Below are 27,578 nucleotides of genomic sequence, written 5' to 3' on the forward strand. Positions count from 1 at the left end.
ATGTTTTGATGTAGCCCAAAGAGCAAGTAGCATTAAAATTAAACTAGGAATTATAAATCACTGGGATATGTGGGATACCAAATCTTACCAGTACTTCATGCAGAATTAAACTAGCAGCAGATAAACCCAATCAAAAAAAAGTTACAACACCATGTGTGTCCAGAACCTGGTTCAGATGAAAATAGTTGCCTCTAGGTTTATAATCTAAACCACAGAGTTGGACTCAGGTGCACCTGCTTAAGGGAAACTCAAGATTAATTTCTCTGTGCAAAGAAATGATCAGGATTAGGGTAGTGGACACAAAATCTCAAGTATAATTCAACGCAAGGTTAATTTACCCTACGGTTGGTGGATTTTAGACTCCTGTGGAAGGATGTACTTGGATTAAATAACTTCCACATCTGGGCATCAGTGTGATTTTGAAATAATTTCAGTTTTGTTCTATTCTTTCTAGAAGGGTGTTGGTTGAGGTTTTCTGCTAGTGTACTGCAAAAATTCATTATGGAGGTGAAAAAATATGTATATCTGCCTGATTTCTGTTGTTAAGGGTCGGATTGGGCTTGTGACTTTGTTTGCAGTTATTGCTAGGATGTATAGCAGCTATTCCCTGTTAGTTTTCACCTCAAGAATGAAAGTGGCTGTGCTATCTAGCAACCACTTTTCTCCTTCTAAAACTCAATTAGAATGCTATGCAAGAAAAGCACAGACGAATATATCTATGAATGAAAATGAAATCATTGCAAGAGCTGAGAATCTGAAATTTAAAAAAAATGCAGTAAACACTCAGGTCAGGCAGCATCTGTGGAAAGAGTTAATGTTTCAGGTCAAAGACTGTCAGAATAAGCAAATAGTAAAGGCAAATTAGTTTTCAATTACAGAGGGTGGAGGAGCACTGAATTGGACAAAGGGGACATCTCTGAAAGGCTGGGGAAATAAAAAGCGGTTGAGGAAGCTGCTTGTTGAGAAGTTATTGTGGGAAGTTAAAGTGAGAGAAAACAAAGGAACCAGTAAGAAGCTGTGACTATGATTGCAGTATTTTCAGATAGAGAACTACAATTTCAGTCAAATGTTTCCATATATGGCCAAATAATCAACCCTGAAACAGGAACACATGGCCGACCAAAGATAAAACAGAAAGGTTGTTAAAGACTTAACTTTGTCTAATACTTTATACAACTTCTATATATCCCTAAACTTTGCACTTATTTAAAAGTAGCCTCAGCTGTAATGTAGTAAACTGACAGTTAATTTTCACACAGCAAGCTCTAACATAATTAACTAAAAAAAAACTGCTGTTTGAAAATTTGCATTGAGCAGTACAGTGGATTCCATTTAATTGGAACATCAGTTAATTGGGGCAGCCACTTATTTGGGACAACTCTTAAAGAACAAAAACTAAACAAGTAAATAGCCGAGACTCCCTTAGTTCACTTGGGATGCTACATCACTTAATTGGACAGGGGACTGTTGCCAAACCATTTCTAACTGGCATCAGTCGCATACACTTTTGTGCTTGTTAGACACTAAACCATGCTTAGTGCAAACAGTTTTAAACAGCATCAGGTGCATGTGCTTATGTTCAACAGCAGTGATTTTTGTCACTAATAGTTGGCAAGAAATAAGTGGTAAGACAATGCAGAACCGTTTTGCTCACTGTGATTTCAAGCATTCAGGCTTGGAGATGCTAGAAACAGGCAGGAGTGAAAATGAAACAATTTCACTACTTCAGCAAGTTAGAAACTACGAAGAATTTGAAGGTATTGACAATCATCTTCACTGTAACAATGAAAATAAAGATTTGGAGGATGCTATCGGTGACAGCATTACAAGAAAGCATTCCAATATCTGCACTAGGTGTCTGCACTGATTTTGTTCATTTACAGTTCATTAAAAGTACACAGCAGTGTACACTGGATAAATTCCTCTATCAATAAACATTTGGAATTAATGAACAGTTTTATAGTATTGTAATAGTATTGATAGTGTTCTAATTTGTTCTGTATTCATTTAAATGCATAGCCTTTTTTTTGTAGCTTTTTAACAATTTCCATAAAACTTCAGTTAATTGGGCAGCTGAACCAAAATGTACTGGTCCTGATATGACCCAATGAACCGGAATCCACTGTATATATTGGCCAAGACACATTGGCTAAGTTCCCTGCTCTTCTAAGTGGTACCATCAAACATTTACATTTGCTTGTATAGTACTTTGGTTATTATCTCTTCTGATACACAACAGCTTAAACAAAATTAGCACAAAGCATTTATTGTTGAAACAGTATCAGCAGTTTTATCAACTTTTAGCTTGATTTTGGAACACCAACTTTACCAGAGAAAGCTACTTCAAGTGATAAAACATTTGACAAATAATTAATCTATTGTAGAGCTCTAAGTGGTTATGAGTCTGTTTGGATTAATGGAAGCATGAAGTGGGCAATATAGTGTGGAGCTATTTGGACATTGAACCCATGGACACGACCTCACTATTATTTCTAGTTTTTGTACTATTTATTTGACTATTTAATACATGTATACTTACTGTAATTCACATATTTTCCTATTATGTATTGCATTGTACTGCTGCCACAATGTTAATAAAGTTTGCAACGTATGCTGGTGATATCAAACCTGATTCTGATACCGAGGTATGTATTTTAAAACCCAGAGTGGATGATAAGACTAGAAAACCAGGAGGAAAAATAAAGTGAATGCAAGTGAAAAACAGCTTATCACAATGAGACGTTTCTGATCTGTAACAAGAATAAAAATAGTTGTGTTGGCTCAGCAAACTGCAATGCGTGCAGAAAACTGGCTCTGCAGCTTCCTCTGCTCCAGTCAGGCAGCCCCAAGACCCAGCCTGTTGATATGTGTCATCATTTTGTGGTTTCTGCAGAAACTAAGTTTGACCAACATCCTCGCAACTGCTGCAACATGCTGTTTGCAGAGGCAGACAAATTTGTTCTTTACAGCAAGTGAGGCACCATTGGCCTGTAGACATGGTTATTATACAGAAAATATTGCTAAAGAGGATCATAGCAAGGAGTTAACTGAATAAATAATTGGTTTTAATCATAGGCTGCAGGAATGCATACAAAGTTTGAGCTGACCATCAACCACCCATTTACACTAATTTTGTTATTTTTTTAATTTACCCCCGGAGATTTTGCAACTCACCTACAACCAGGGGTCATGCATTGGCCATTTAACCTACCAATTTCTGTCTTTGGGATACAGGGTTAGGGTTCTGATGGGATAACAGTAGTTCTACTAGAGTCACTGTGATGTCAATTGAAAAAACATTTAGAATTGTTCTGTTCATCAAACAACAGCAAAGCAATGAAAAGTGAACGTACCAAAGGTCAGTAATGAGGAGTAGAGATATCTTGGAGGGCTTTATGGTTGGAGGAGGTTACAAAAAGGGAGGAATAAGGAAGAATTGAACTGTAAGGAAGAAATAAAAACAGATTCTGGATAATATACTTTATTTCCTGGAGTGAGAGTTGAGCCAGTAGCCTTCAAATTAGATCCAGGATTGGAACTGAGACCCAGCTGGTCCCCTCTGAAGGGAAACCTTCTGTATGTTTAGTTTGGTTCACGTTCAAGCAAAACTGGCCAGAAATAAAAAAAAAATATAGGACACATATATCGTCTCATTCTCCAGATGGACTGCAGACAGTCTTCCTACACTGCTTATTTTCAGACTATTACATGTTAAGACCATAAGACATAGGAGCAGAATTAGGCCATTTGACCCAGAGTCTGCTCTGCTATTCAATCATGGCTGATCCTTTTTTCCCTAGATTGGCTGCAGTTATGCTGATGATTAATTCTAAGAAATTTGGAAGTTTTTTTTCCAAATATGTCATTTCCTCAGTTTTTTGACCAGTACTTACAAAAGGTAAAATCTTCTAAGATGATTCACCAGATGAATTTATCAAATAAAATTTGATACTGATGTATAGGAGTAATAGGAAACTGACTATGTTTTAAGGAACATTTTAGAAAGGAAGGAAGGAAAGACAAAGGGGCTGATGAAGAGAAATTCCAGAACTTTGTTCAGATAGTAGCAGGGCAATGAAAACGGAATGCACTCAAGGCCAGAAATGAAGGAGTGGGGACATCTCAGAGTGTTTTAAGAATGGGGAAGGTTACAAACAAGGAGGGAAGGGGCTAATGGAAGAATGGAAATACAAGGAAGAAATAAACAAAAGGCTTTTCTAATCAAGGGAGCAGTAGTGGTCAACAATCAGAAGGGTGAAGAAGCGGATGCACTTTGGGACAAGAGAATTGTGAATGGGGTCATATGTGGAGATGAATGGGTGCTGTTGGAGATTACTTTGCACCTCACATACAATGTTTAAGTAACTGACTGTCAAGGTGTCACTGGTGTTCTGGGATATGGGGAGGGGCTATCAGTCACTCAGCAATGGATAACAATTTGCTCTAATAGCTTGGTATTACAGCATATAGACTTTGCTCTACTGAAAAATATTTAAATGGACATTTTCAATAATGCATAAAGCTGTTTTAAGTTCAATGACACAGTTACAACCCATAAAGAAAATCAACAAATGCAGTGGTTAGTGGGGTCAATGCTATGGTAAGTACCAAAATAAAAACTCACTGGAAAGAATTTAAAATGTAGTCAGCTGCCCCAGCATTAATGTATTTTCTTTTTAATTGTTTTGGATTTAATGTTGAAATAGAGAAATCTTAAGTAGAAGTAGAAACTGTATATCAACACCACAACTGACTGCAAAACATAAGATCTTGTTTGTTAGACTAAAGGAGAGAACCGTTTGCTTGCGACTCCAAGATGTGCTTCGAATCACATATCTTTTCTGCTATAAAGACCACCCATTTCTGGCTCTTGCAACTTGTTTGATGAAACACTCATGTCATCCCCTGACTATCTTAATCCAATATGGACAATGGCTAGCCTCCCATCATGTGAGTTCTACAAGTTCAACCAACATAAGGTTACACTACTAATGTTACAATAGGTGTACCAGTTACAGCAGCATATATATATTTTGCATATGTTTAAAACAGATAAAGTCATAAATGTGGTCTATCTACAGCACAGCAGACTATATGCGAATAGAGATAAGAAATATAAATAGACAGTTGGGAGAATTTATAGTTGGCTCTGGGTAAATTATGGTCAGAACTAACAGTAGTAGGAGGCTGTAATATTGTATTTACAGTGGTGAGACCTGCCCATGCTACCAATTCCATACACACTCACTAGATTCACACATGAACATAAAACAAGTAAGTTTTCTGTAAAAATAAAGAATTGCTTTCTAAAAGAGTCATGGTCAGGAGCCAGCTCATTGTATTGTACCATAAACCATCAGATGGGTGAGCCATAGCCAGACCACTCACAAAAGCTGGCCAGGTTACATCTCAAATTTTAAAATAAATAGCACTTATTCTATTTTTATCATTTTGAAAAGGTGGCCACCCTATCTCATTATGGATGCAAAAGTCTTTTTGGCCCTGGTGTAAGGAAGAACAGTAGAGTTTGCTAATAGTTGGTCCTTAATCTACCACATAAAAAACACGACCAATTGGTTATTACCACATTTTTGTTTGGCGGGGTGGGTGGTTTCCTGTCTACTAATTGACTTCCTGCATTACAGCAGTACACACAATTATTTCTTATAAAGCACACTGAACGTTCTGAGGTCAGGAAAACAATATAGATAGATAGATAGATACTTGTTGTAGCAAAACTAATTACATACAATACTTAACTCAGTAAAAAATATGATATGCATCTAAATCACTATCTCAAAAATCATTAATAATAGCTTTTAAAAAGTTCTTAAGTCCTGGCGGTTGAATTGTAAAGCCTAATGGCATTGGGGAGTATTGACCTCTTCATCCTGTCTGAGGAGCATTGCATCGATAGTAACCTGTCGCTGAAACTGCTTCTCTGTCTCTGGATGGTGCTATGTAGAGGATGTTCAGAGTTTTCCATAATTGACCGTAGCCTACTCAGCCTTCCTTACCAGCTTATTAAGACGTGAGGCGTCCCTCTTCTTAATGCTTCCTCCCCAACACGCCACCACAAAGAAGAGGGCGCTCTCCACAACTGACCTATAGAACATCTTCAGCATCTCACTACAGACATTGAATGACGCCAACCTTCTAAGGAAGTACAGTCGACTCTGTGCCTTCCTGCACAAGGCATCTGTGTTGGCAGTCCAGTCTAGCTTCTCGTCTAACTGTACTCCCAGATACTTGTAGGTCTTAACCTGCTCCACACATTCTCCATTAATGATCACTGGCTCCATATGAGGCCTAGATCTCCTAAAGTCCACCACCATCTCCTTGGTCTTGGTGATATTGAGACGCAGGTAGTTTGAGTTGCACCATATCACAAAGTCCTGTATCAGTTTCCTATACTCCTCCTCCTGTCCATTCCTGACACACCCCACTATGGCCGTGTCATCAGCGAATATAGATATGTATTTTACTACTTTGCAACATTTCAGTACAATTTCATATCCATATATTATCTCTTATACCAATACTACCGAACATAATGTCACCAATATCTAGGAAACATTTTTAGGGTCACTTCTGGCAAATGAATTGATGACTACATCCAATTATGACATGAAAATAATGAGAAGTACTTGTTTCAACTAGGACAGGGTTTTCCTAACCCTTTTTATGCCATGGATCCCTATCATTAACCAAGGGGTTTCTGGACCCCAGGTTTGGATACTTTGCACTAAGAGAAATGAACGTCTGCATATTTATTCCTGCCACACAGATAATTTCTGGATCTTGTGCTCCCTGCTGAGGAAGAGTACAAGGAAGTTTAAATAGATGGTCGATTTGCTGCCACTTGCAACAGTCGTGGCATACATAACAGACAGATAGAACAAAGCATAGAACGTTGAACGGTACAACACAGAAAAAGTCCCTACCACCCACAACTGTGCCAACCATGATGCAAATCTAACTAACTTCTTCCTGCACATGGCAAACCCCTTTCCCTGCATTTTCATGAGTCTCAGACGTTGAAATCATAACTGTTTCTATTAGCTCTCTTGGCAGCGCATTCCAGATACCTATCGCTATTAGTGCAAATAAAAAAAATTACTTTTTCACTGCTCACTTTACACCTCCATGCCCTCTCGCATTTAACAATTCTCCCCTGAGAAAAGTACTCTTATCTATACCACTCTTAATTTTATATACTTTAATCAGGTTGCCCCTCTTCCTCCAATGCTCTAGAGAAAAAATCCAAGTTTCTCCAACCTCTTTTTAAAGTCAATATAATCCATCCAGGCATCACCCTGATAAAGTTCTTCTGCACCCTCCCCAGAACCTCCACTATACACCTTCTATAGTGTAGTGGCCAGAAGCAGACTGTTCTCCAGATGTAACCTAACCCAAGTTTAACTGACTACTCTCTCCGTACTCTGACCGTACTCTCTCCGGTCCTGTTCACCCTGTACACATCTGACTTCCAATATAACTCGGAGTCCTGCCATGTGCAGAAGTTCGCTGATGACACGGCCATAGTGGGGTGTGTCAGGAATGGACAGGAGGAGGAGTATAGGAAACTGATACAGGACTTTGTGATATGGTGCAACTCAAACTACCTGCGTCTCAATGTCACCAAGACCAAGGAGATGGTGGTGGACTTTAGGAGACCTAGGACTCACATGGAGCCAGTGATCATTAATGGAGAGTGTGTGGAGCAGGTTAAGACCTACAAGTATCTGGGAGTACAGTTGGACGAGAAGCTAGACTGGACTGCCAACACAGATGCCTTGTGCAGGAAGGCACAGAGTCGACTGTACTTCCTTAGAAGGTTGGCGTCATTCAATGTCTGCAGTGAGATGCTGAAGATGTTCTATAGGTCAGTTGTTGAGAGCGCCCTCTTCTTTGTGGTGGCGTGTTGGGGAGGAAGCATTAAGAAGAAGGACGCCTCACGTCTTAATAAGCTGATAAGGAAGGCGGGCTCTGTCGTGGGCAAAGTACTGGAGAGTTTAACATCGGTAGCTGAGCGAAGGGCGCTGTGTAGGCTACGGTCAATTATGGAAAACCCTGAACATCCTCTACATAGCACCATCCAGAGACAGAGAAGCAGTTTCAGCGACAGGTTACTGTCGATGCAATGCTCCTCAGACAGGATGAAGAGGTCAATACTCCCCAATGCCATTAGGCTTTACAATTCAACCGCCAGGACTTAAGAACTTTTTAAAGCTATTATTAATGCTTTTTGAGCTAGTGATTTAGATGCATATCATATTATTACTGAGTTAAGTATTGTATTGTATGTAATGAGTTTTTGCTACAACAAGTGTACGGGACATTGGAAAAAATGCTGAATTTCCCCATGGGGATGAATAAAGTATCTATCTATCTATCTATCTATCTACTGAAGCTGGTTATCAAATCTATTCATACTATCCTTTGGCCTTAACAGTCACACATTTACAGATACTGATTGCAACATTTTATATAGCTGCATCCAGCTCTATCAGGTAGGGCTGCCTCCCTTCCAGGATTATCACTGTACTTTGTAAGGAATCCTGGATAATCATATTCTACAACACTGATGAGAGCAACCCAGTGGAGAAACCTAGGGGCCACCAACAGTGTTTTTACTATTTTCGTTGACCTTTTTTTAAAAATTAGTGAGCTACAGAGGTGGTGAAGAGAGGGAGTTGTCACAGTCAGTGCAGTAGTGGCTGTTGGAGATAGATAGTCATGTGATGGAAGTTACAAGAATACATTCAACCGCAGTTGACACCATTAATTCTAAGAAGTTCAGTTTAGCTGTTTGAATTATAAAAAGGTAAAAGATGAGAAAACAAAGTAACAAAATAAAGGCAAGGAAAAGAGAAGTGGGGGGGCGGGGCAGGCTGCAACTTGATAAACGAACCCAATCTGAACATGACTAAACTAACTGCCAAATATTTGTCTAAGTTAAACCGCAGTACATGGGCCTTACAAGCCTGGGCTGGAACAAGTAAGTGCTAGTAATTGAACAATCCTTCAGCATACCAGTGCCTTGAACAGCAGTCTAAATCCAAACAAGCCCCCACAGCAATTTTTTAAAGTCAATTTGCATTGAAATTATGGAAATGCATAGAATAGAACAATTCAATATAGAAGAACTTAACTTTTTTGATGGTTTTCATCTCTCTTTAAGGACATGTTGGGAGAAGTTTGTCATTAAAAATCTTGTATCAAAGTATCAGTCAGATGCAGATTCATTTATCTCAAAACATACAGTGAAAAGCATTATTTGCATTGACAACCAACACAATCCAAGAATGCACTGGGAGTAGCCCACAGGTGTTACCACACATTCCAGCATGAACATAATATACCTACGATGTTCAGCAAAACAACACAAGCAACAACAAAACAACAACAGCCCTTTTCATCCTTTCCATAGACCTACCTACACCTCCGGGCCACCAAACTCCATTTTCTGGCCCAGAACCTCAGACATTGGGGCTCCAACTTCCTGACATGCTAACCCAGGAACTTCGAGTCTTTGCTGAGTATTCTCAAACACAGGTTAGTGTCTTGTATGGGAATTGAAAAGAAAGTTCTTCATTCAGAGTGGTGAATTTTCAAAATTCTCTACTCAGAAGGCCATGGAAGTTCAGTCATTGATTGCATTCATTATGGAGAATGATAGGTTTCTGCATATTGTAAGAATTCATGGATATTAGGATAGGACAAGAAAATGATGTTGATGTCATTTTTAAGAGGCAGAAGGTAGGGTCAAGGGAGATATGCGCAGCAGTTTTTTTTTATTTACACAGAGAATAGTAGGTGCCTGGAATGTGCTGCCAGGGGTGGTGCTGGAGGCAATACCACAGAAGTGTTTCGGAGCTCCTAGATAGACTCATGAATATGCGGAGAATGGACTGCTGTCAGCCTTGTGTAAATGGAAGGGACCAGTTTCGTTTGGCGTTTAATTAGTTTGTCACAACATCAAAGGTTGAAGGTCCTGCCCCTGTGCTATACCATTCTATGTTCTAGAGCATCAGCCATGTTCTTGTTGAATGATGGTTTAGGCACAAGGAGTTATTTACTCTACACCTTTCATTTCTTGTGTTCTTTTAATTTTACATTTACTCTGAAAAGATGTTCATCAAAAATGTTTGGAAAGTAACATGAGATTTTCTCTTGACCTCATAAATAAAATTGTCTGGGGTTCGCATGAAGGGTATTTCACCAAATTGTAACAGAAACGCTGCAGCAATCTCTGCGATCAAGGACATGAAAAGGTAAAAGCTTCTAATTCTGTGCCACTTCTGAACTAAGTCACGCAACGCTATTCACTGTATAATCAAACTCTGCTTCCTGTTAGTCCAAAGTGAACCTTGATCCATCTGTGTTTGATTTACTGATGCTCTGTAAAACCTCTCTCATCTTTTGCACATCTGGAGTTTAGATCACTGTACAGGCAGTTTCAGTGAATTTCATCTATATGCATACATTCCAAAGTCTGTGAAATATAACTTCCATAGAGCTCTTTTTGTTGGAACTTGACAAGTAGTTGCCAGTAATTGAACAAAGCAGGTCTTTGAAAATGGTGCAAGCTTCTGCACTATACTATATAAGTCAACAAATTCAAGGCAGTGGTATTAGACTCAGTTACAATCCCATGAGGACACTTTGATTAGTTGATGCTGTTCTTATTATGTTGGAATGTACAGCAGAAAGCCAACAAGAAAACTTTTTCAATCAGACTGCACTGGACATGGGAGAGACTCATATTTAATGCAATGTCGCCTGAAGGGACAGACTGAATATAAATGGTTATGTTACATATTTGTGCCTACAAACTAAACTGCAAAGTGCTATTTTCAGCTTAGAAAATTAAAAAATCAATTCTTCCCTGAGTGAAAGATGATAATATCCGCCCTAAAATGGTTTCTGTCACTCTGAAATTTCACATGGCTGTTTCTGGATGAGAGCCATTCTTGCAATACTGATACAATTCCACCTTGGCTGGACAGAATGACATCATTTCTGTTCTGGGACATTGCCGAGAAATGTGGACCATTGTGTCCTGACAGTGACATTGCTGGTCAGGACAACTTGGTCACCACAGGAGCAGATTATATTATGTGCCATAACAGTCAACAATCTATCCTTTGGATCACACCCCTGATGTCCCCCCATCCCAAACCCAGTCAAACTCCAATCTGCTGCTGCACAATGCTGTGTTCAATGTCATGGTCCCTCAGTCTTATGCCACCCCATTACCAAGACCATGATCTGTCCTGACAAAGGGCCACAGCATGAAATGGCAACTGTTTATTGCTCTCTATAGACATTGCCTGACTTGCTGATTGCCTCCAGCACTTTGTGCATGTTATTCTGGATTCCTAGCATTTTGCGTCCCAAGATCCTAATCCTCCGGTCCATGCCCTGCAATCTTTCTGATACTCAATCCCACAATCCCCCACACCCAAGGCACTAATCCCAAAATCTGCTCATTCATGATTCATTTTACTCTAACCTTAACCCTCAATTTGTTGCCTGATTGTTCCCATGTCCAAGGCTCCACTTGCCAAGTCATCAATTAGCACTGATGTATGCAAATCTATGCATGACAGGCCAAAACTCTGCTGATTTCTCCATTCAAAACTATTGATATTCCTCTTTTCCCTCAAACCTGATCATCCAAAGCACCACTGACATGATTGCAATCATACCATTAATCTCAACTTTAACTTCAAGAGAAACCAATGTACTATATGGAACAGCATTAGAGGAAATTGAAATTATTTGTTCCAGTTTACAGAAGTGAATAATCATCCATTACTATTTGATCTAGACACATCCCAACAAGTGGGCAACAATTCAAGGTAGCAGCAGCCTGCTGCTGGGAACAGAGGCCAGGGAACATAGACATCCACGTTCATGGAGGCCAGTGATCCATCATTCAGCCACCACAGTCCACTCAGTTCCCTCTTCAAAAGGTTGGCCCAGCTACTTGTGTTGGGTGCTGTAGTACCAAGTGGTCAATCAGCAGAAAGATTCCTGCTGCCTGACTTTGATTGCTTGTCACCAGGATCAGGAGCCTAGATATTTGAGTACCTGCTTCCACCTCATCAGATTTAACCATAATTGCCTGAGGGCTTTTAGAAAATAATGAATTATTAATTGCAAACCCACAATAATATATAATAAAATTAATTGTGTGAAGTTAAATCAAACCCACAGCAAACCCCTTGGCATTGATAGGACCTCTAATCTCTTCCATGTGACAAGAACATGAAAATTGATTAGACCATTTTCCATTTTAAGTGGAAAAGATAGCCATCCTCAGTGGAAGTTCACTGGGACTATTACTAAAGAACACATTTTGGGGAAATTAAATATCTCAGCAGACTGGAAACAATCTCCTTAATTGTAGCTATTCAAACTATAGCCCAGTTAACTCCAGCGACCTCTTTGCCAGCCAAATCCCTAATAAACTTGCAAATTATTCATAATTCCTTTAAATAGCCAGTTTTGTGCTGTTCAGATCAGACTTCCTAAGAATTGGCAGATTGGATGTTGTTGTCTGCACATACAAACTGATTTACTGAACAATTGTCTAACAGGTGTTGCTTAGTGATCAACTTTGATTAACATTCTGGCATACCCCAATTGCCTTGTAGGTGTGCACATGACAGATTATCAAATCAAATCTTTATACATATGCAAGGAGCGCTTTAATTTACTAATAATACAACACTGTCATTTTTGTGCCCATGTTGGAGTCCACAATTCATAGAAAACAAATACCATGTGATCAAATTCCTAGGTCTATTGATTTGTGCAGTTTTCAAGTGTTGAGACAGGCAAACTGATCCCTTGTTACTTCTGGTCTATAAGGAAAATATTATCCAAGTTTAAGTCTTCTTTATTTTAATTATCACTCAGTCCTTTCAGACCATGTGTGATTACACTGCCACAGCAATGAAGTTAGATATATTGCTTTACAAATACCTTCTGTGTAAGCTCTATAAAAGGCTTTATATTTGAGTTCCAAAGATGTATGTCGACTTAAAATCTCTGAAGTTGGTTATCAGTTGATTTGAAGACCATTTATCTGTAATTGCTTTACTTCTGGATAGCCAGAACTATATGGTTAGCTTTATTTGTCTGAGATACTCACGGGTCCTGTCTTTATTCCAAGCATGACAGCTGATTGGTTCGAGCAGGAAGCTGTGGTAAGACATGGCTGTTCTTCTAGAAATAAAGCAAATGGAGACAAGTTACTTGAAGCAACTTGAAATGATTGGTTCCTGCACATCTAAGGCAAGCACTGTTGTGCTTCTCACAGCTTGGATAAAACATAATTATACCCAGCTTTTAAAATTAATAACAAATAAAGTCACTGTATTCTGCTAAAAAAAAGAATATGGACAGCAGGGAAAATTGCAGCCTCTGAGTACCCATAGAAAATTCACTTCAGCTCTTAACATGTTCTTGTGCATTTTCCTATGTTTTTGATTCCAAATATGACATGTTTAGTGAACGTTTGACAGATTAATCTTACATTTTTACTCTGCCCATATTTACCCATTTGCCTATGTTATCTTCGACTCAGATTCCAAGAGAAATCATTCTGATTCTAGATGAAGAACTCAAGTAGAACAATGTGTAAAGAGTGAGAGTGTTCATTGACCATGGCAGCCATAGCTTTCCCTTCTTTCTAGACTGTTATGTTATATCTCCTGTTATTTTCTGCACTAGTAGTTGTCTCCTGTGTAAGTCTCAACCCTACTCTATGACAAACTAAACAAAGTACCTCAAGTTTGAAAGCTACTTCAAAGCTCAGTGAGCTTGCAAAGATAAATGGATTTATTATTAAATAGTAATATTTCACTAGTCTTTATGTATCATTACACGGGCATTGTGCTCATTACATATATGTTTACATGCTCTTCAATAAAGATGTCTAATTATTCTCATTTCATTGTCCTTTCAACATGACTCCACAAACAGGCACTACAAATACTTTCCACCAGTTTCCTGCTAGAGACTTTGATATTTAATGAGAGCACATTAAACGGAACTTATGAATTGTTCAGCGACACAAGTTACGATATTCTTCACTGCTTTAGATGCCAATTTTCTGTAAGACCAGTTGGCCTGACAACTTAAGAGTTAAAATTTCAAACACAGGAGATTTGAAGGATGCTGGAAATCTTGAGCAATGCCCAAAATGCTGATGGAATTCAGCCAGTCAGAGGAATAAACAGTCGACATTTTGATCCTAGATCCTTCAACAGTTGAGAGTGCAGTTTATTTGAGTTTGGAAATCTATTCACTGTCAAAGGTTCTAAACTCCTTTTTAACTATTTTGTTTAATATTCCTCACCTTTCCTCTTTAATTATAGCACTATGATCAAACCCACGCCTGCAAAGAAAGCTGCAGAAACTTCATTAAAACCATACCAACTTCTTCTGCCTCCATGTATAGTACCAGTTTGATACTTAATATGACTTATTATTTTTAATTGTCTTCAGTTAATATAAAATCCACTTATTTTTTACCTCTACTTTTACTTGTTTGTATTTTACCATTCCCTCACTTTACATCTAAAAATCTCCCTTATAATTACATCTCTCCACTTTCTATATTCTTCTAGGCTTTCTATGGAGTAAAGTTCTCAGTATCTGATGCAAGCTACTTTTTTTTTGCCTTGTTCCACCCTCTGTCTAGGCCTAGGAACTCTGTCATTCATCATCGTGGGAACACAGTTACCATTAATTTCAAATATCCATCTCTCAAATGCCTTTTGATCCTCCAAGACTATGCTACCATCCAATGACCTACTAGTCACTTTAACTAAATTACTTCTCAGCTGTAAACTTGTCCTTAACACAATTTAGAAACTTTACAATCTTAACTTTGTCCTTTCCCAAAATACACAAAATCTAACTGAATTATGATCAAAGTGTTTTCCCACTGATACTCTTTCTAATTGTACAGCCCAATTCTCTAAAACCAAATCCTGTACTGGAACTCCCAGCATCCTGCCACCTCCCTGGGCTTGTTACATTCTGGCTAAAGCTTCCTCCTGAATGTAATTTATGTATTCTATGCTGCCTATACCTTTCACACTGACTTTAACCCAGCTTAATAATAGGGCAATTAAAATTCCCCACTATTCCCCAAAAGAAGAAGTTAAGGTCCATGCTTTCCTTTGAAATGGTTCAACAGAATATTTTGAAAGGACAAATATAGGCTTTCAAAAAAAGTCAGGGGCTCCCAGAGACCAGCATCCCCTTAGCATCAGCCTAGGTGTTGTATTTTAGTCTCTGGCATGTAATCAGAATCCAAACCCTTCTGAGTGATTATACTGCAAAATAATGTTGAACAGAAACTTGCATTAGGAACAGAAAACTTCCTCGCTAATATTTTTGACTTGCTTCACCCACTGCTCACCACAGAGAGGATTTCTGAAGCATTCTGCTAATACTGCAACTTTTTGCTTGTTCCTTGTTTTTTTTTCTACCTTTCCTCTGTATTTCCAAAGCTGAGCATTCAAGATGAAGTAGTAAACTGGATTAGACATTGGCTTCACGGAAGAAGCCAGTGAGGGTTGTAGATGGTTGCCTCTCTGACTGCAGGCCTGTGACTAGTGGTGCGTTGCAGGGATTGGTGCTGGGTCCATTGCTCTTTGGCATGTATATCAACAATCTAGTTGATAATATGGTAAACTGGATCAGCAAACTTGTGGATGACACCAAGATTGGGGATGTAGCAGACAGCGGGAAAGATTATGAAAGTTTGCAGCGGGATCTGAACCAGCTGGTAAATTTGGCTGAAAAATGGTAGATGGAATTTAATGTGAATGTGAGGTGTTGCACTTTGAGGGGACCAACTGGGGTGGGTCTTACACTGTGAACAGTAGGGCACTGAGGAGCACAGTAGGACAGAGGGATCTGGGAATACAGATTCATAATTCCTTGAAGGTGACGTCACAGGTAGATTGGGTCATAAAGAAAGCTTTTGGCACAATGGCTTCATAAATCAATGCATCGAGTACAGGAGTTGGGATGTTATATTGAAATTGTATATGATGTTGATGAGCTCTAATTTGGAACTGTGTCCAGTTCGGTCACCTACCTACAGGAAAGATGTATATAAAATTGAAAGAGTGCAGAGAAAATTTACAAGGATTTTGCTGGGATTTGAGGACCTGATTTATACTGAAAGGTTCAATAGGTTAGGACTTTATTCCCTAGAATGTAGAAGATTGACAGGATATTCGATAGAGTATCCAAGACATCTTCAAGGAGCGGTGCCTTAGGAATGTGGCATCCATCATGAAGAACTCCCACCACCCAGGACGTGCCCTTTTCTCATTGTTACTGTCAGGAAGGAAGTATTGAAGCCTGAAGGCACACACTTAGCAACTCAGGGACAGCTTCTTCCCCTCTGCCATCTGATTTCTAAATGAATATTGAACCTATGAACATCATCTCACTAATTTTCAATTGCACTACTTTTTTTGCACTACTTATTTAAACTTAACTATTTAATTGACTATATAAATAACTACTGCAATTCATTTTTTCCTTTTTATTTGTTTATCATGGTACTGCTGCCATAAAGTTAACAAATTTCATGAAATACACTGGTGATATTAAACCTGATTCTGATAATTATGAGGGGTAAATACAAGCAGGCTTTTACCCCCAAGGCAAGGTGAGACTACAACTAGAGGTCATGGGTTAATTGTGAAAGGTGAAATGTTTAAGGGAATACGAGGGGGAACATCTTCACTTAGAGAGTTGCGAAAGTGGATGCAGGGTCGATTTCAACATTTAACAGAAATTTAAATAGGTACATAGACGGAGGGGTATGTACGGCTACGGTCCAGGTGCAGGCAGACGAGACTTAGCAGATTAATGGTTTGGCATGGACTAGATGGGTCATAGAGCCTGGTTATGTGTTGTACTGTTTGATGACTATGAATCCTCCCTAGTTGTATGACACAGGTTAATTTTCCAGCCCTAAAGTTTCACGCCGATACAAATAGACCTCTGCTGTTGAGACTCTACATTCACCTTCCCAAAAGTGATCCCAAAAATGGCTTTGACCTGAAAATGAAGTCACAATGATAAATGTAACTACATTTCTCAGATTTTCATGCAAGATCTGTGACTGATATCTCACTCAACATACAAAGAGTTAGGAAAGGCATAAGTTTCAGTTGGTTGAAAACTGCACTTTGAGCAGGACAGAACAAAAAATATTAATTGTCAAGTTACTGTGCCTCAAATAATAAGTTCCTCGCCCATCATGGCACTGAAAAGTTTCTATAGGACTATGTCCTGGCTATGGAGAACAATATAACGCTCTCTTGCATCTCATTACATTCCTACAATACCGATAGTACAGAGAGCTCCCGAAAACTGCCTTTTTTTCTCTCGTGATATGGCACTTCCTAAGGACCGAACCAAGTGTTTCGACCAAGATAATTTGAGGTGATTTCTTGGGACAAGTTACATCATTATTTTAAAAAGTTTTAGTGACCCATTGCAAGCTCTGCCCAATTAGTCAGCACCAAACGGTCCAAATGACGGATTCACAAAAGCACTCATTAATCGTCCTCCCCACCCCTTTAAAGAAAAATGCAAAATTAAATTGAACCTACCTGCAAGACAGATGCCGTGATAAGTTCAAATTTTAATTTTTTGGAAAGGAGTTGCCCCAGTTCATGGACTCTGTTCCGTCAACATGAACGGCAGTGCAATTGTGAGGGGGGAAAAAAAGGCTGAGAGAGCCTGATTCACCCTCTCCTACTTCCTCTTTCTGAGATCCGACCACTTCCTGATGTAGGCGGTTGACTGTTTCAACAGCTGCCTTCAAGCTAGCGTTCTAACTGCAGCACAAAGCTCTCGGAGTTCCCGCCCTCCTTGTTTAACCCAACTGCCACTCTTCGGAGACCCGGTATACAGTTTGCTGTAGTAAATGGATTAACCATCTATGGGCTGCAGCTCAGTTTATCCAAACTAAAGTTGATTCATTTAAACCAGCCAGTAATGATTATTCTTAAAAGTTATTCGTTTTTTTTTGCACATTTCTCAAGTTCTATTTAATCGTACAATCACAGAGGCCATTCAACCCATTGTTCCCGTGGTGGGCTTTTGGAAAGACATTCTGTAGAATCTCTTGGCACAGAATTCCAATCAATACATCAGGGCTAAACAAATCCAACCATGGTTACCAGCAAGTGGAGTGTTTACCAACACCAGACTAAAGGTATAATGTGTAAATCTGCAGTCAATGGCCAAGGAAAGGAATGGTTTTTGAGTGAATAGACTCTTAACAGCTAATTAAATGTTGCAATTCTGTACCTCAAGGTGGCTGCACTGGGGAAAGTAACTTCATTCATTCGATCTAAACTATCTATTTGACAGTAATGTTTGGAAAGATACAGTGACCTATGTTAAGAGTTATGAACCCCCCCCCCCCCCCCCACCACCGTTTGTCGGGTTCGACCATGAACGTTGTGCCCTTGCTCTATGTTGACGCCGTCAGTCGATTTGCCCATCAGGCCAGTATGATATGGAGAGCAACCTATTGCCCCTGAAGCACCACCCCCCACCCACAGATGATGAATCCAAAGGAGCGGCAGAAATCGATACCACATGCTGGAGGAACTCAGCGTCTCGGCCTGAAACATTGACTGTTTATTCATTTCCTTAGATGCTTCCTAGACCTGCAGAATTCCTCCAGCATGTTGTGTGCTTAGCCTTGGATTTCCAGCATCTGCAGAATTTCTCGTGTTTATGAGGGATCCGTCCAGTGTGACACCAATGGTGTCGCAAGAGTTGCCAGTCAGCATTGAACTCAGCATAGGACTGCCTTAGGGACTCTAGCTCAGACTTTTTCTCAAAGCCTTCCCCATGACAGCGAAGGTTTGAAATCTGTTTCCCTTCTCCTGGATGAATTGCCAACTATAGGTGACGTGTCCTACTTGCCTGAAGCAGCTGGTTTTAAGGCACTAGTAACTCATCTATGACCCCTCCACTGCCAGTAGCAAAGCAGCATGAAGACCAGGATCAGGACTTGCCATCAGAGGGTATTTGAGATGCACACTATTGGGATCATTTAATAGGTAGTGGGAGCTTATCCCCACTCATCTCTCTCTCTCCCCCTCCCCCTCCTTCCAGCTATGACAACTTCTGAGGAACCTACGTTAAGATCTCTCCCAATTAAGTAACATTGTTCTATGAGTTGTCTGAAATAAATCAAGGGCTAGAAGATGGTCAACAGTGCAAGATCATCTTTGGTTTCTCCAAAACTTGTTGGCCTACTTATGCAAGCAGCTGTATACAACTGGGTGGGGTAGACAGAAACATCTGTGATTTTGAATGACGTTGAGGAAAGTATTACTCCTTAGATCAGTTGTTGCTAAGAATAAATTGGAAAAGGCCCATTTAAGGCTGACACCATTATATGGTAATACACAGAGAATACATACAACCCCCAGATAGGCCCTCAGCTCAAGGAATTGTGCAAACAATTGTCATAATCAGCATATGCATAAATGCAATGTACATATGCATGCTCTATGAATAATGTATTTTGGAGAAACTTAAGAATTGTACATGAATGTCTAGTGTGAAATTGGCAACTACATGTGAAGTTTGATTCATTTTGGAAGGTTAAATTTCTTAGCAGAATACATGGTTAATGGGAGGATTCTTGGCAGTGTGGAGGAAAAGAGGGACCATGGGGTCCACCTCTGTACATCCCCCCAAAGTTGCTATGCAAGTTGACAGGGTTGTTAACGAAGGCATATGCTGCATTCTTCATTAATCATCAAATTGAGTTTAAGTAGTAAGAGTTAATGTTGCAGCTCTATAAAACCTTGGTTAGACTATACTTGGAATATTGTGTTCAGTTCTTGTCACCTCATTATAGGAAGGCTGTGAAAACTTTAGAGAGAGCAAATATGATTCACCAAAATGCTGCCTGAACTAGATGGCATGTCTTATGACAATAGGTTGAGTGAACCAGGGCTTTTCTCTTTGGAGCAAAGGAGGATGAGAGGTGACGTGATAGAGGTGTACAAGATGCTAAGAGGCATAGATAAGAGCAGAGAACCAGAGACTTTTCCCACAGGGAAAATCTTCCCAGCACAACAGGGGCATAATTTTAAGGTGATTGCAGATGATTATAGGAGGATGTCAGATGCAAGTTCTTTACAGAATGGTGAGTGCATGGTATGCCTGGCGGAAGTGGTGGTAGAGGCAGATTCATTAGAGATATTTAAGTAACACTTAGATAGGCACATGGGATGATAGAAAAATGGAAGGTTATGTTGGAGGGAATGGATAGACTGATGTTACAGTAGGTTAAAAGGTCAGCACGACATCATAGGCCCTAGAGGCCGTACTATTATGTAATGCTCTATGATCTGTGTACCTGTTATTAGTTCTAATTCCACTCCAGATACAAAACTGAACTTCTGTGTAATGTTGGAGGATGTTTTTATGAAGTTAAATGAGATCACACCATTCAGATATATGTAAAAGATCTCAGAGTACTTTTTTGAAAGAAGACCAGGGTATTTTTTCTAATGGTCTGACAACCATTTAACACCATCATCAGAGAGAGATTACCTAGTATTATTCCATCATTGAAACTTACTGCCAATCAGTCATGAAATTCCTATAAACATGAATAGAACTCAGATCATTTTAATGTGCTCCAACATGTTGAGAAGTCTTGTGGTTGTGGAAATATATAAATTGTTTTCTTTTATATTGAATTGTTTCCAATGTGAGCTAATGCCTACAGAAAAGACTGCTACAGAGTGAATCTCAACAACAGAACTTGAAAATGTTCACGATCTTAGTATTCCAGAGAACTTAGCATTGACTGCACTCTGGATATCCCCCCTTTCAAAGATTATATGTAGCTCACAGTTTATTTCAAGTCACAAATAATCCAGGGAATGTAACAAGAGATCAGTAGAAGAGCACAAACAGGAAGCTGGAGTGAATTTACAGGATTAGGTAAAGGTTCACCGTTAACAACTTTAAAATCCATTAGAGCTTTTAAACTAAATTACATAGAGTTTACATGAAAAAGACTATTAATGCTTGATCACACTGTCTGGCTGTACCAGTAGGAGGCTCAAACAATTTTCAGTTTTAGTTTGATGAGTTGCCAGCACTTGATGCATTTGAGAAATAGAGGTTCTTCCATAGACTTGAACTGGAAGCAAAAGAGGGAAACGGGAACAAACTGCAGAGAGAATGCTACTCGGTTGAAAGATTTCTATTGACCAGAACCACTGCTTTGATCACTCAATAGACAGAGCAGCTGAGTGCAAAACTAGAATTCTTATATCTTCTTACAAAAGCTGTTAAGTTGCTGATCTACATTTGGCTTCCAATATATTTCAGATGGGATTTCTCAATGCCACTGCTCAGATTTCCAGGACTATTAAATGGGACATACAGAAAACCCCTTTTTCTTTTACTATGGGGGTATGTAAAGGTGAAAGCACATCTTCCTCATCTTTAACTTCTCATCCATACTAGCTCAAGAAGAGAGAGTCAGGTCTGCATGACTGCGCTCCTTTCACTTTATTTCAGTCAAGGTTACCTCAGTGTCTCCTACTAATTAGAGTACTGTTAAAATGTTTTTACAAACAAAAAACAAACATAAGTCTAATTATCTTGCCAGTGCAGGAAAAGAAATGAAAGTCAAAATGTTTAGGAATTTGGACTGATGGCTAATCTTAATAATTGACTTTTGAGGCAAGGTTCAGTACAGTAGGATTCTGCAAAATTTGAAACTGCCTACACCCTGTGGTTCACATTCCTCTGCTGAAACACAGACATCTTGTTTTGCTTGGTCATACTTCAGGAATGTCACAGGCATGTTTCCACTTCATCCCAGACCGCAATACAAGATTGGTCTTGTGGTTCAGGTTGCACAACCTTTTCGGCTGCCAAGATCTGCAAAGTATTTTCTGCAAATCAGATACTTAGTGGGTAGTGACAAAAGCAAATAAACTCAAGGGTTAAAAATATTAATCCATATAACATTACAATTTCTTCCTTTAGTGGGTTTTGTTCCTCCTAAATGGTTCTTAAAGAAACAATAATTATTAATTGTGTTACTGAAAATCAAAATCCCAGCTGGAAAAGAAAATTCTTGTAAAAATGACTTGTTTAAATTTTGGAACATGTAGTAATGGATCTCTGGAAGAGTCACAACAGAATTGTTACACAGACAGTCTTTCGAATTAACCTGTTGATGAAATTCTTGCTTTTACCCATGTCTAGATGTGGATTTTATCCAAATGTACAGCCAATGCAGAGTCACTGTCAAGAAACTGGATTCTCAGCTGTTTTGCACCATTTAAGAAAAGAAATTCCATAAAAGAGCCATAAAAGACATTTTGGCAGTTTGTGAAATATCCATAGTTTAGCTGTCTTAAGGAATATAGTTATGAACACATCACAGATGGATTAAGCTAATAAAACTTTACAAATCAAAAGAGGAGAAATGCCATTTTTGTGCTTTGTGTTTAGAAAAATAATTGGTACAAATTGTTATTTACGAGGAGTAATTTATATGATTTTAGAAGTACTTATAATCTACCTTGGCAGATTTCTTTTAAAAATTACCTCTTTCGACCAATGAAACATTTGACTCAAGTGTTACTGCCATTGTAATTCAGAATGTTTGAAGTTCTTCAAATTAAATTCAGGTGGTTTCTCTTTGCATAGAACAAAGGCTACTTGTCTCTATTAGTTGCTTGAGACCATTTCCCCCCTTTTGAGCAGTTCAATATATTTGTACCCTACAAGTCTCTTTAACTGCAGGATAAAGGCCTTCTTTGGCATTAAGACAACCAATCTTACTCAAGTTGCTCCTGTGAAGTCCAAAATATATTGTCTTGCAAGTGGGTTTTCCGTCAAACATGTTCCTTGGCTATTCTTACTGGTCGACCTAACCCCATTGTCCCTAAACATAACTCAAAGGCTAGTTTGATCCTAGCCACTTCCATGGTAAATCATTCCAATCCTATTCATTTAATAGTGGAACTGGTGAAGGGAAGGTCTTCGCATGAACTTTTGGGATCAAACTAGTTCTACTATGTACTACATCTTGGGCTTCATGCAGTAAAATGGCACAGACCATTTTCAAGCACATTTCCCAGCACAGGAGTATTTCTTATATTATCTTCTGATCCCCATCTAAACTTGATTTTAAACCAATACCAACAATTAACTTATAGCCAACTGTTGCAAAGCTATTTATATTACATTTTTCTTGCTTAATATCTTTTTTACAATGGAACACTAGCTTTCAAGGGACAGTAAAATTAGCTCGAATCTCCAGCATATCTAAAGTAACCTCCAAAATGCAGAACATCTAAACAGTTAGATTTTTTAAATACCATAGCATCATTGAGATCAACATTTTGATATTTATCGGTTATTGTTCAGGATCTCTTTATACTAGTGATGCTGTCATTTCAGTTATTTAATATTTTGCTTTTGCATCACTATTATTACAATATTTTTGACACACTGACCATAAATCAAAGTACTGAGCACAGAAGATGGTATGTTTTGCTGAAGTTTTATAAGATGCTGGTGAGGCCTAATTTGGAGTATGGTGTACAGTTTTGGTCACCTACCTAAAGATGTAAATAAGATTGAAAGAGTACAGAGAAAATTTACAAGGAAGTTGCTGGGATTGAAGAACGTGAGTTATAAGGAAAGATTGAATAGGTTAGGACTTTATACGTTAGAATGTAGAAGATTGAGGGGAGATTTGATTGAGATACACAAAATTCTGAGGGTTATAGATAGGGTGGTGTCAAAATGGCTGTTGTGATGCGACGGATGTGGTATGTAGTGAGTGGGTAGTGCTTGTCGCTCTCACTTTCAGCTTTCACCACTGACTAGCAGTCTTGTGAAGAGAACTGAATGTGCAAGTTTCTCTCTGCCAGTACATAGTCTCTCCAACAGTAAATCTCATGCAGTGTCTCCTCGCTGGCGACATATGGAAACTGAACTCCTTTCAGACTCAGGCTGAACTACAGAGGATGGGGAGATCTGGCCCCTGCACACATTGCACATAGGCACACCAGCATGTGCACACACCCTGGTGCTTGTGAACCAGATCCCCAGCTATGAGCAAATAGCCCCAGTGCCTTGTGGGCAGCCTCAGGAGAGATTAAAACTACAGGAGTAAACCCAGACAGCAAATCCGAGGTGGAGCCCTTAAGGCGGCTGGACGTCATTGAACAGCCCTTCCAGCAGTTCTTGCAGTCAAGCTGGTGTCAATGTATTGCTTCATAAGTTTTCCTTTGGACTACACTGGTGAGCATGAGAAGTACTGACAACTAGGCATCTCAGGATCTACATTCTTTATGCCCAGGCTTGTGATGATGATCATCACCCACTGTCCTTTGAGACAGACGGATGCCAACCACCACTACCATAGATGGGATAAAAACAAGCAGGCTTTTTCCCCTGAGAGTGGGTGGGACTGCAACTAGAGGTCATGGGTTAAGGGTGAAAGATAAAATGTTTAAGCGGAACACGAAGGGAAACTTCTTCAGTCAGGGTTGTGAGACTGTGGAATGAGCTGCCAGCGCAAGTGGTGCATGCGAGCTCGACTTCAAAGTTTAAGAGAAGTTTAGTTAGGTACATGAATAGTAGGGGTATGGATGGCTATGGTCTGGGTGCAGATGGGACTAGGCAGCTTAAATGGTTTGGCACAGACTAGATCGGCTAAAGGGCCTGTTTCTGCACTCTTTTCTATGATTCTATTATAGTAACATCTTAGGCACATATATATAGCTGGGGTGCCCAAGACTTTTGCACAGAACTGCAGTAGTTTTAAATATTGCACTGTATTACTGCCACAAAGAAAATCATGACATATATGAGTGATGATAAACGTGATTCTGATATTGGTCTCCATTGTGGACTGAAAGAGGGAAGAGGTCAGGGAGAGGGGAACCAGAGTTAGGAGAAGGAGCAGGAAACATCAGAGGGACATTCTACAATGATCGATAGATCAATTGTTTGGAATCAAATGACCTTGCTTGGTGTCTCAGGGCAGGGCGTGTCTGCATCCACGCCACCCTGCCTTGGCACTCCTTCTCTGCCCTACCCATACAAACTCGCTCTCCACTTCACGTTGACAAATACCATATTATGCAAAAGGTCTTGAGGTCTTAGGCATTACATATCTGAATATTTGTGGTGTAATATTTCTGAGTGGTACAGGAGGAATGGAGGATGAGGATTTTAGTATAACTCAACAGTAATACTAAGAGATTGAACCTGATTAGCAGTTGACAACTGAATGAAATCTCTTCTAACCTTGTCCCCTATCATGAGCAGATGTAGTTCTGTCTTAATTCAAGTACCTAGTTTAACACTTATTGTTCACAATCAGTTCACGAACACCCTATTCCATGCATGATTAAAGCCTATTGGTTGTTTCAAAAGTTACAATTGCAACAGAACAGAAAATGGTGTCAATTTTATTTTAAATGTGTACACGTAATGGAAAATTTAGCACTTTAATATTGAATAAAACTCCTATATCCAACATACCATTATGATTCTTTATTTTTCTCCTGAAAGCTCCAGCAGAGACAAAGCTCAGATTCAAACCAATACTATTGTCTGATGACATTTATGTCTGCGAAGAGGCAGCCTCAGCCATTATGAGACTAGAAAACATGCAGATCTGTCAATAGGGTAAACAGATGAGAAGTGCTTTGAACAAAGCCCAGCTTCAAAAGCCCAACAATATCCCTCTTTTATAATCCTCCTACATTCTGTAAAACCAGACAATTGCTGTACATTCTATTGTGGTGACTGATGCTAATCAACAAAGATTACTTGTCATCTCATTAAAGGAAACGTTCATCATATGAGAGCTCTCAACACATCAAATGGCTGCAGCAGGTGATACCCAATCATCTGTAATGATGCCCTGGACCATTATCAGCATGGGCCAGGAAATCACCACAAAAACCCAAGACTTCATGCCCCCTCATGCTTGTAGAATTTTCTGTTCTAGAAGCACACTAGCTGGGACAGGCGCCTCATACTTTTCTTCACCATTCCAGATGTATCATTTTCCTTGAAGCACTTGAGGCCCACTGGCTAGAGTTTAGCATGTCCTTCAAATAGGCTTTTCTGCTGCTTGGCTGGGCCCTACCATTGGCTCTACCATGTGAAACAATACTGTTCCACCAAATTGCAACACCAGCTCATGGATGGAAGGCCTGAACAATACATCCTCAGTCAGCGATTTCCCTCAAAAGTAATCACTGTCTTCTTCAAGGATAGTTAGAAGTCATATAGGGTACCTAGGACTACACAAAGGCATGAATGCTTGAGAGTTTGACAGCTGAATCGATCACTTTTCGTTGCTGATATCTACTTTGGGTGAATGTAGTGTATTAGTTGTCTGGATGAGATAACATTTTGTCACTAGTTAGACTCTGAGAAATCCCTTAGTAAGTCATTTGTAATTGACATGCATTCTGATTACCTGGGTATTTCTCAGGCTCAACAGATGTTAGATGGCTAGACAGTCATGACCAGCTCTTTGTCTCTCCCTGGTGTTCTACTCAGTTTCTGCAAAGAGAAAAAGAGACTAATGAGTGTACAGAAGAGCTGCATTTATTGGTGAAAACAGAGGGAGAAGTATATCCTTGTAAAGACCAGGTTTGAGTCAATATTGATACTTATATGGAAATAGGAACAGGTACATGTTTGAATAGACATGTAACTCTGCAGTTAGAGTGTGAAGTGACATGTTGCCATAAGGCCGGAGTGTGGAGTTTGGATTATCATGTACATCAGGATACAAGCACATGTCCCACAGTACTCACCTATGTCTGAAAACATCACTACCCCACTTACAGGACTGAATCTAGAAGAAAGGGGCCAATCTCCTTTGTACAGTCACATCCAGCTTCAAGCTTTACTCTCATTTCAGGAGGAAAGACGATACCTTCACATGTTTACAGTCCCAGACTACAACCGAGGTAGCACAAGATTGACTGGGAACAGCCTCAGTACATTGAGTCAATTTCCTCACTTACTTTGAGTCCATTAAACTTAATGCATGCATTGTGCCTTTAAATACCACACTGCAATAAAAATGTGTGCATGCAATTATTCTACCCTAATTGTTTGTGAAGCTTACAACTAATATGTTAATATAATCAAGTTAAAACTGGTCCAATAAGTATACATACACCATTATAATTTAGTTTCCTCTCAGGAATGCCCAGAATGCATATTAACAAAATGTAATACGACAAGATAATCTATTTGTATTGAAACATTAAATACTGCATTCCTCTGTAGATGCAGTGAGGTGGCAGCAGTATGGAAAATAACTAAAATAAAGGCATGTAAGGACAAGTCAGATCTTGCACCTTATTTTCTTTTTAAAGTGCACTTTCTCTGTAGCTGTTACACTTCATTTTGCATTATTATTGCTTTACATTAATACACTCTAATGATTTGATCTGTATGACGAGTATGCAAGACAA

General features: G+C 39.2%; 1 protein-coding gene across 1 annotated transcript in view; it reads right to left on the bottom strand.

The window, feature by feature from the left end:
- arpc1b (actin related protein 2/3 complex, subunit 1B) overlaps positions 1-17,825 on the bottom strand; it is a 51,677-nt gene extending 33,852 nt beyond the window's left edge. Inside the window, exons 1-2 of the mRNA XM_073060662.1 lie at positions 17,664-17,825; positions 13,166-13,239 (exon numbers count right to left, since the gene is read on the bottom strand). Of these exons, the coding sequence (XP_072916763.1) occupies positions 13,166-13,229 (64 nt within the window). The 5' untranslated portion in view covers positions 13,230-13,239; positions 17,664-17,825. The remainder of the gene's footprint in view (positions 1-13,165; positions 13,240-17,663) is intronic.
- Positions 17,826-27,578: the final 9,753 nt, after the last annotated feature.

This window comes from Hemitrygon akajei, chromosome 11, assembly GCF_048418815.1.
Source record: "Hemitrygon akajei chromosome 11, sHemAka1.3, whole genome shotgun sequence".
NCBI classification, from domain to species: domain Eukaryota; kingdom Metazoa; phylum Chordata; class Chondrichthyes; order Myliobatiformes; family Dasyatidae; genus Hemitrygon; species Hemitrygon akajei.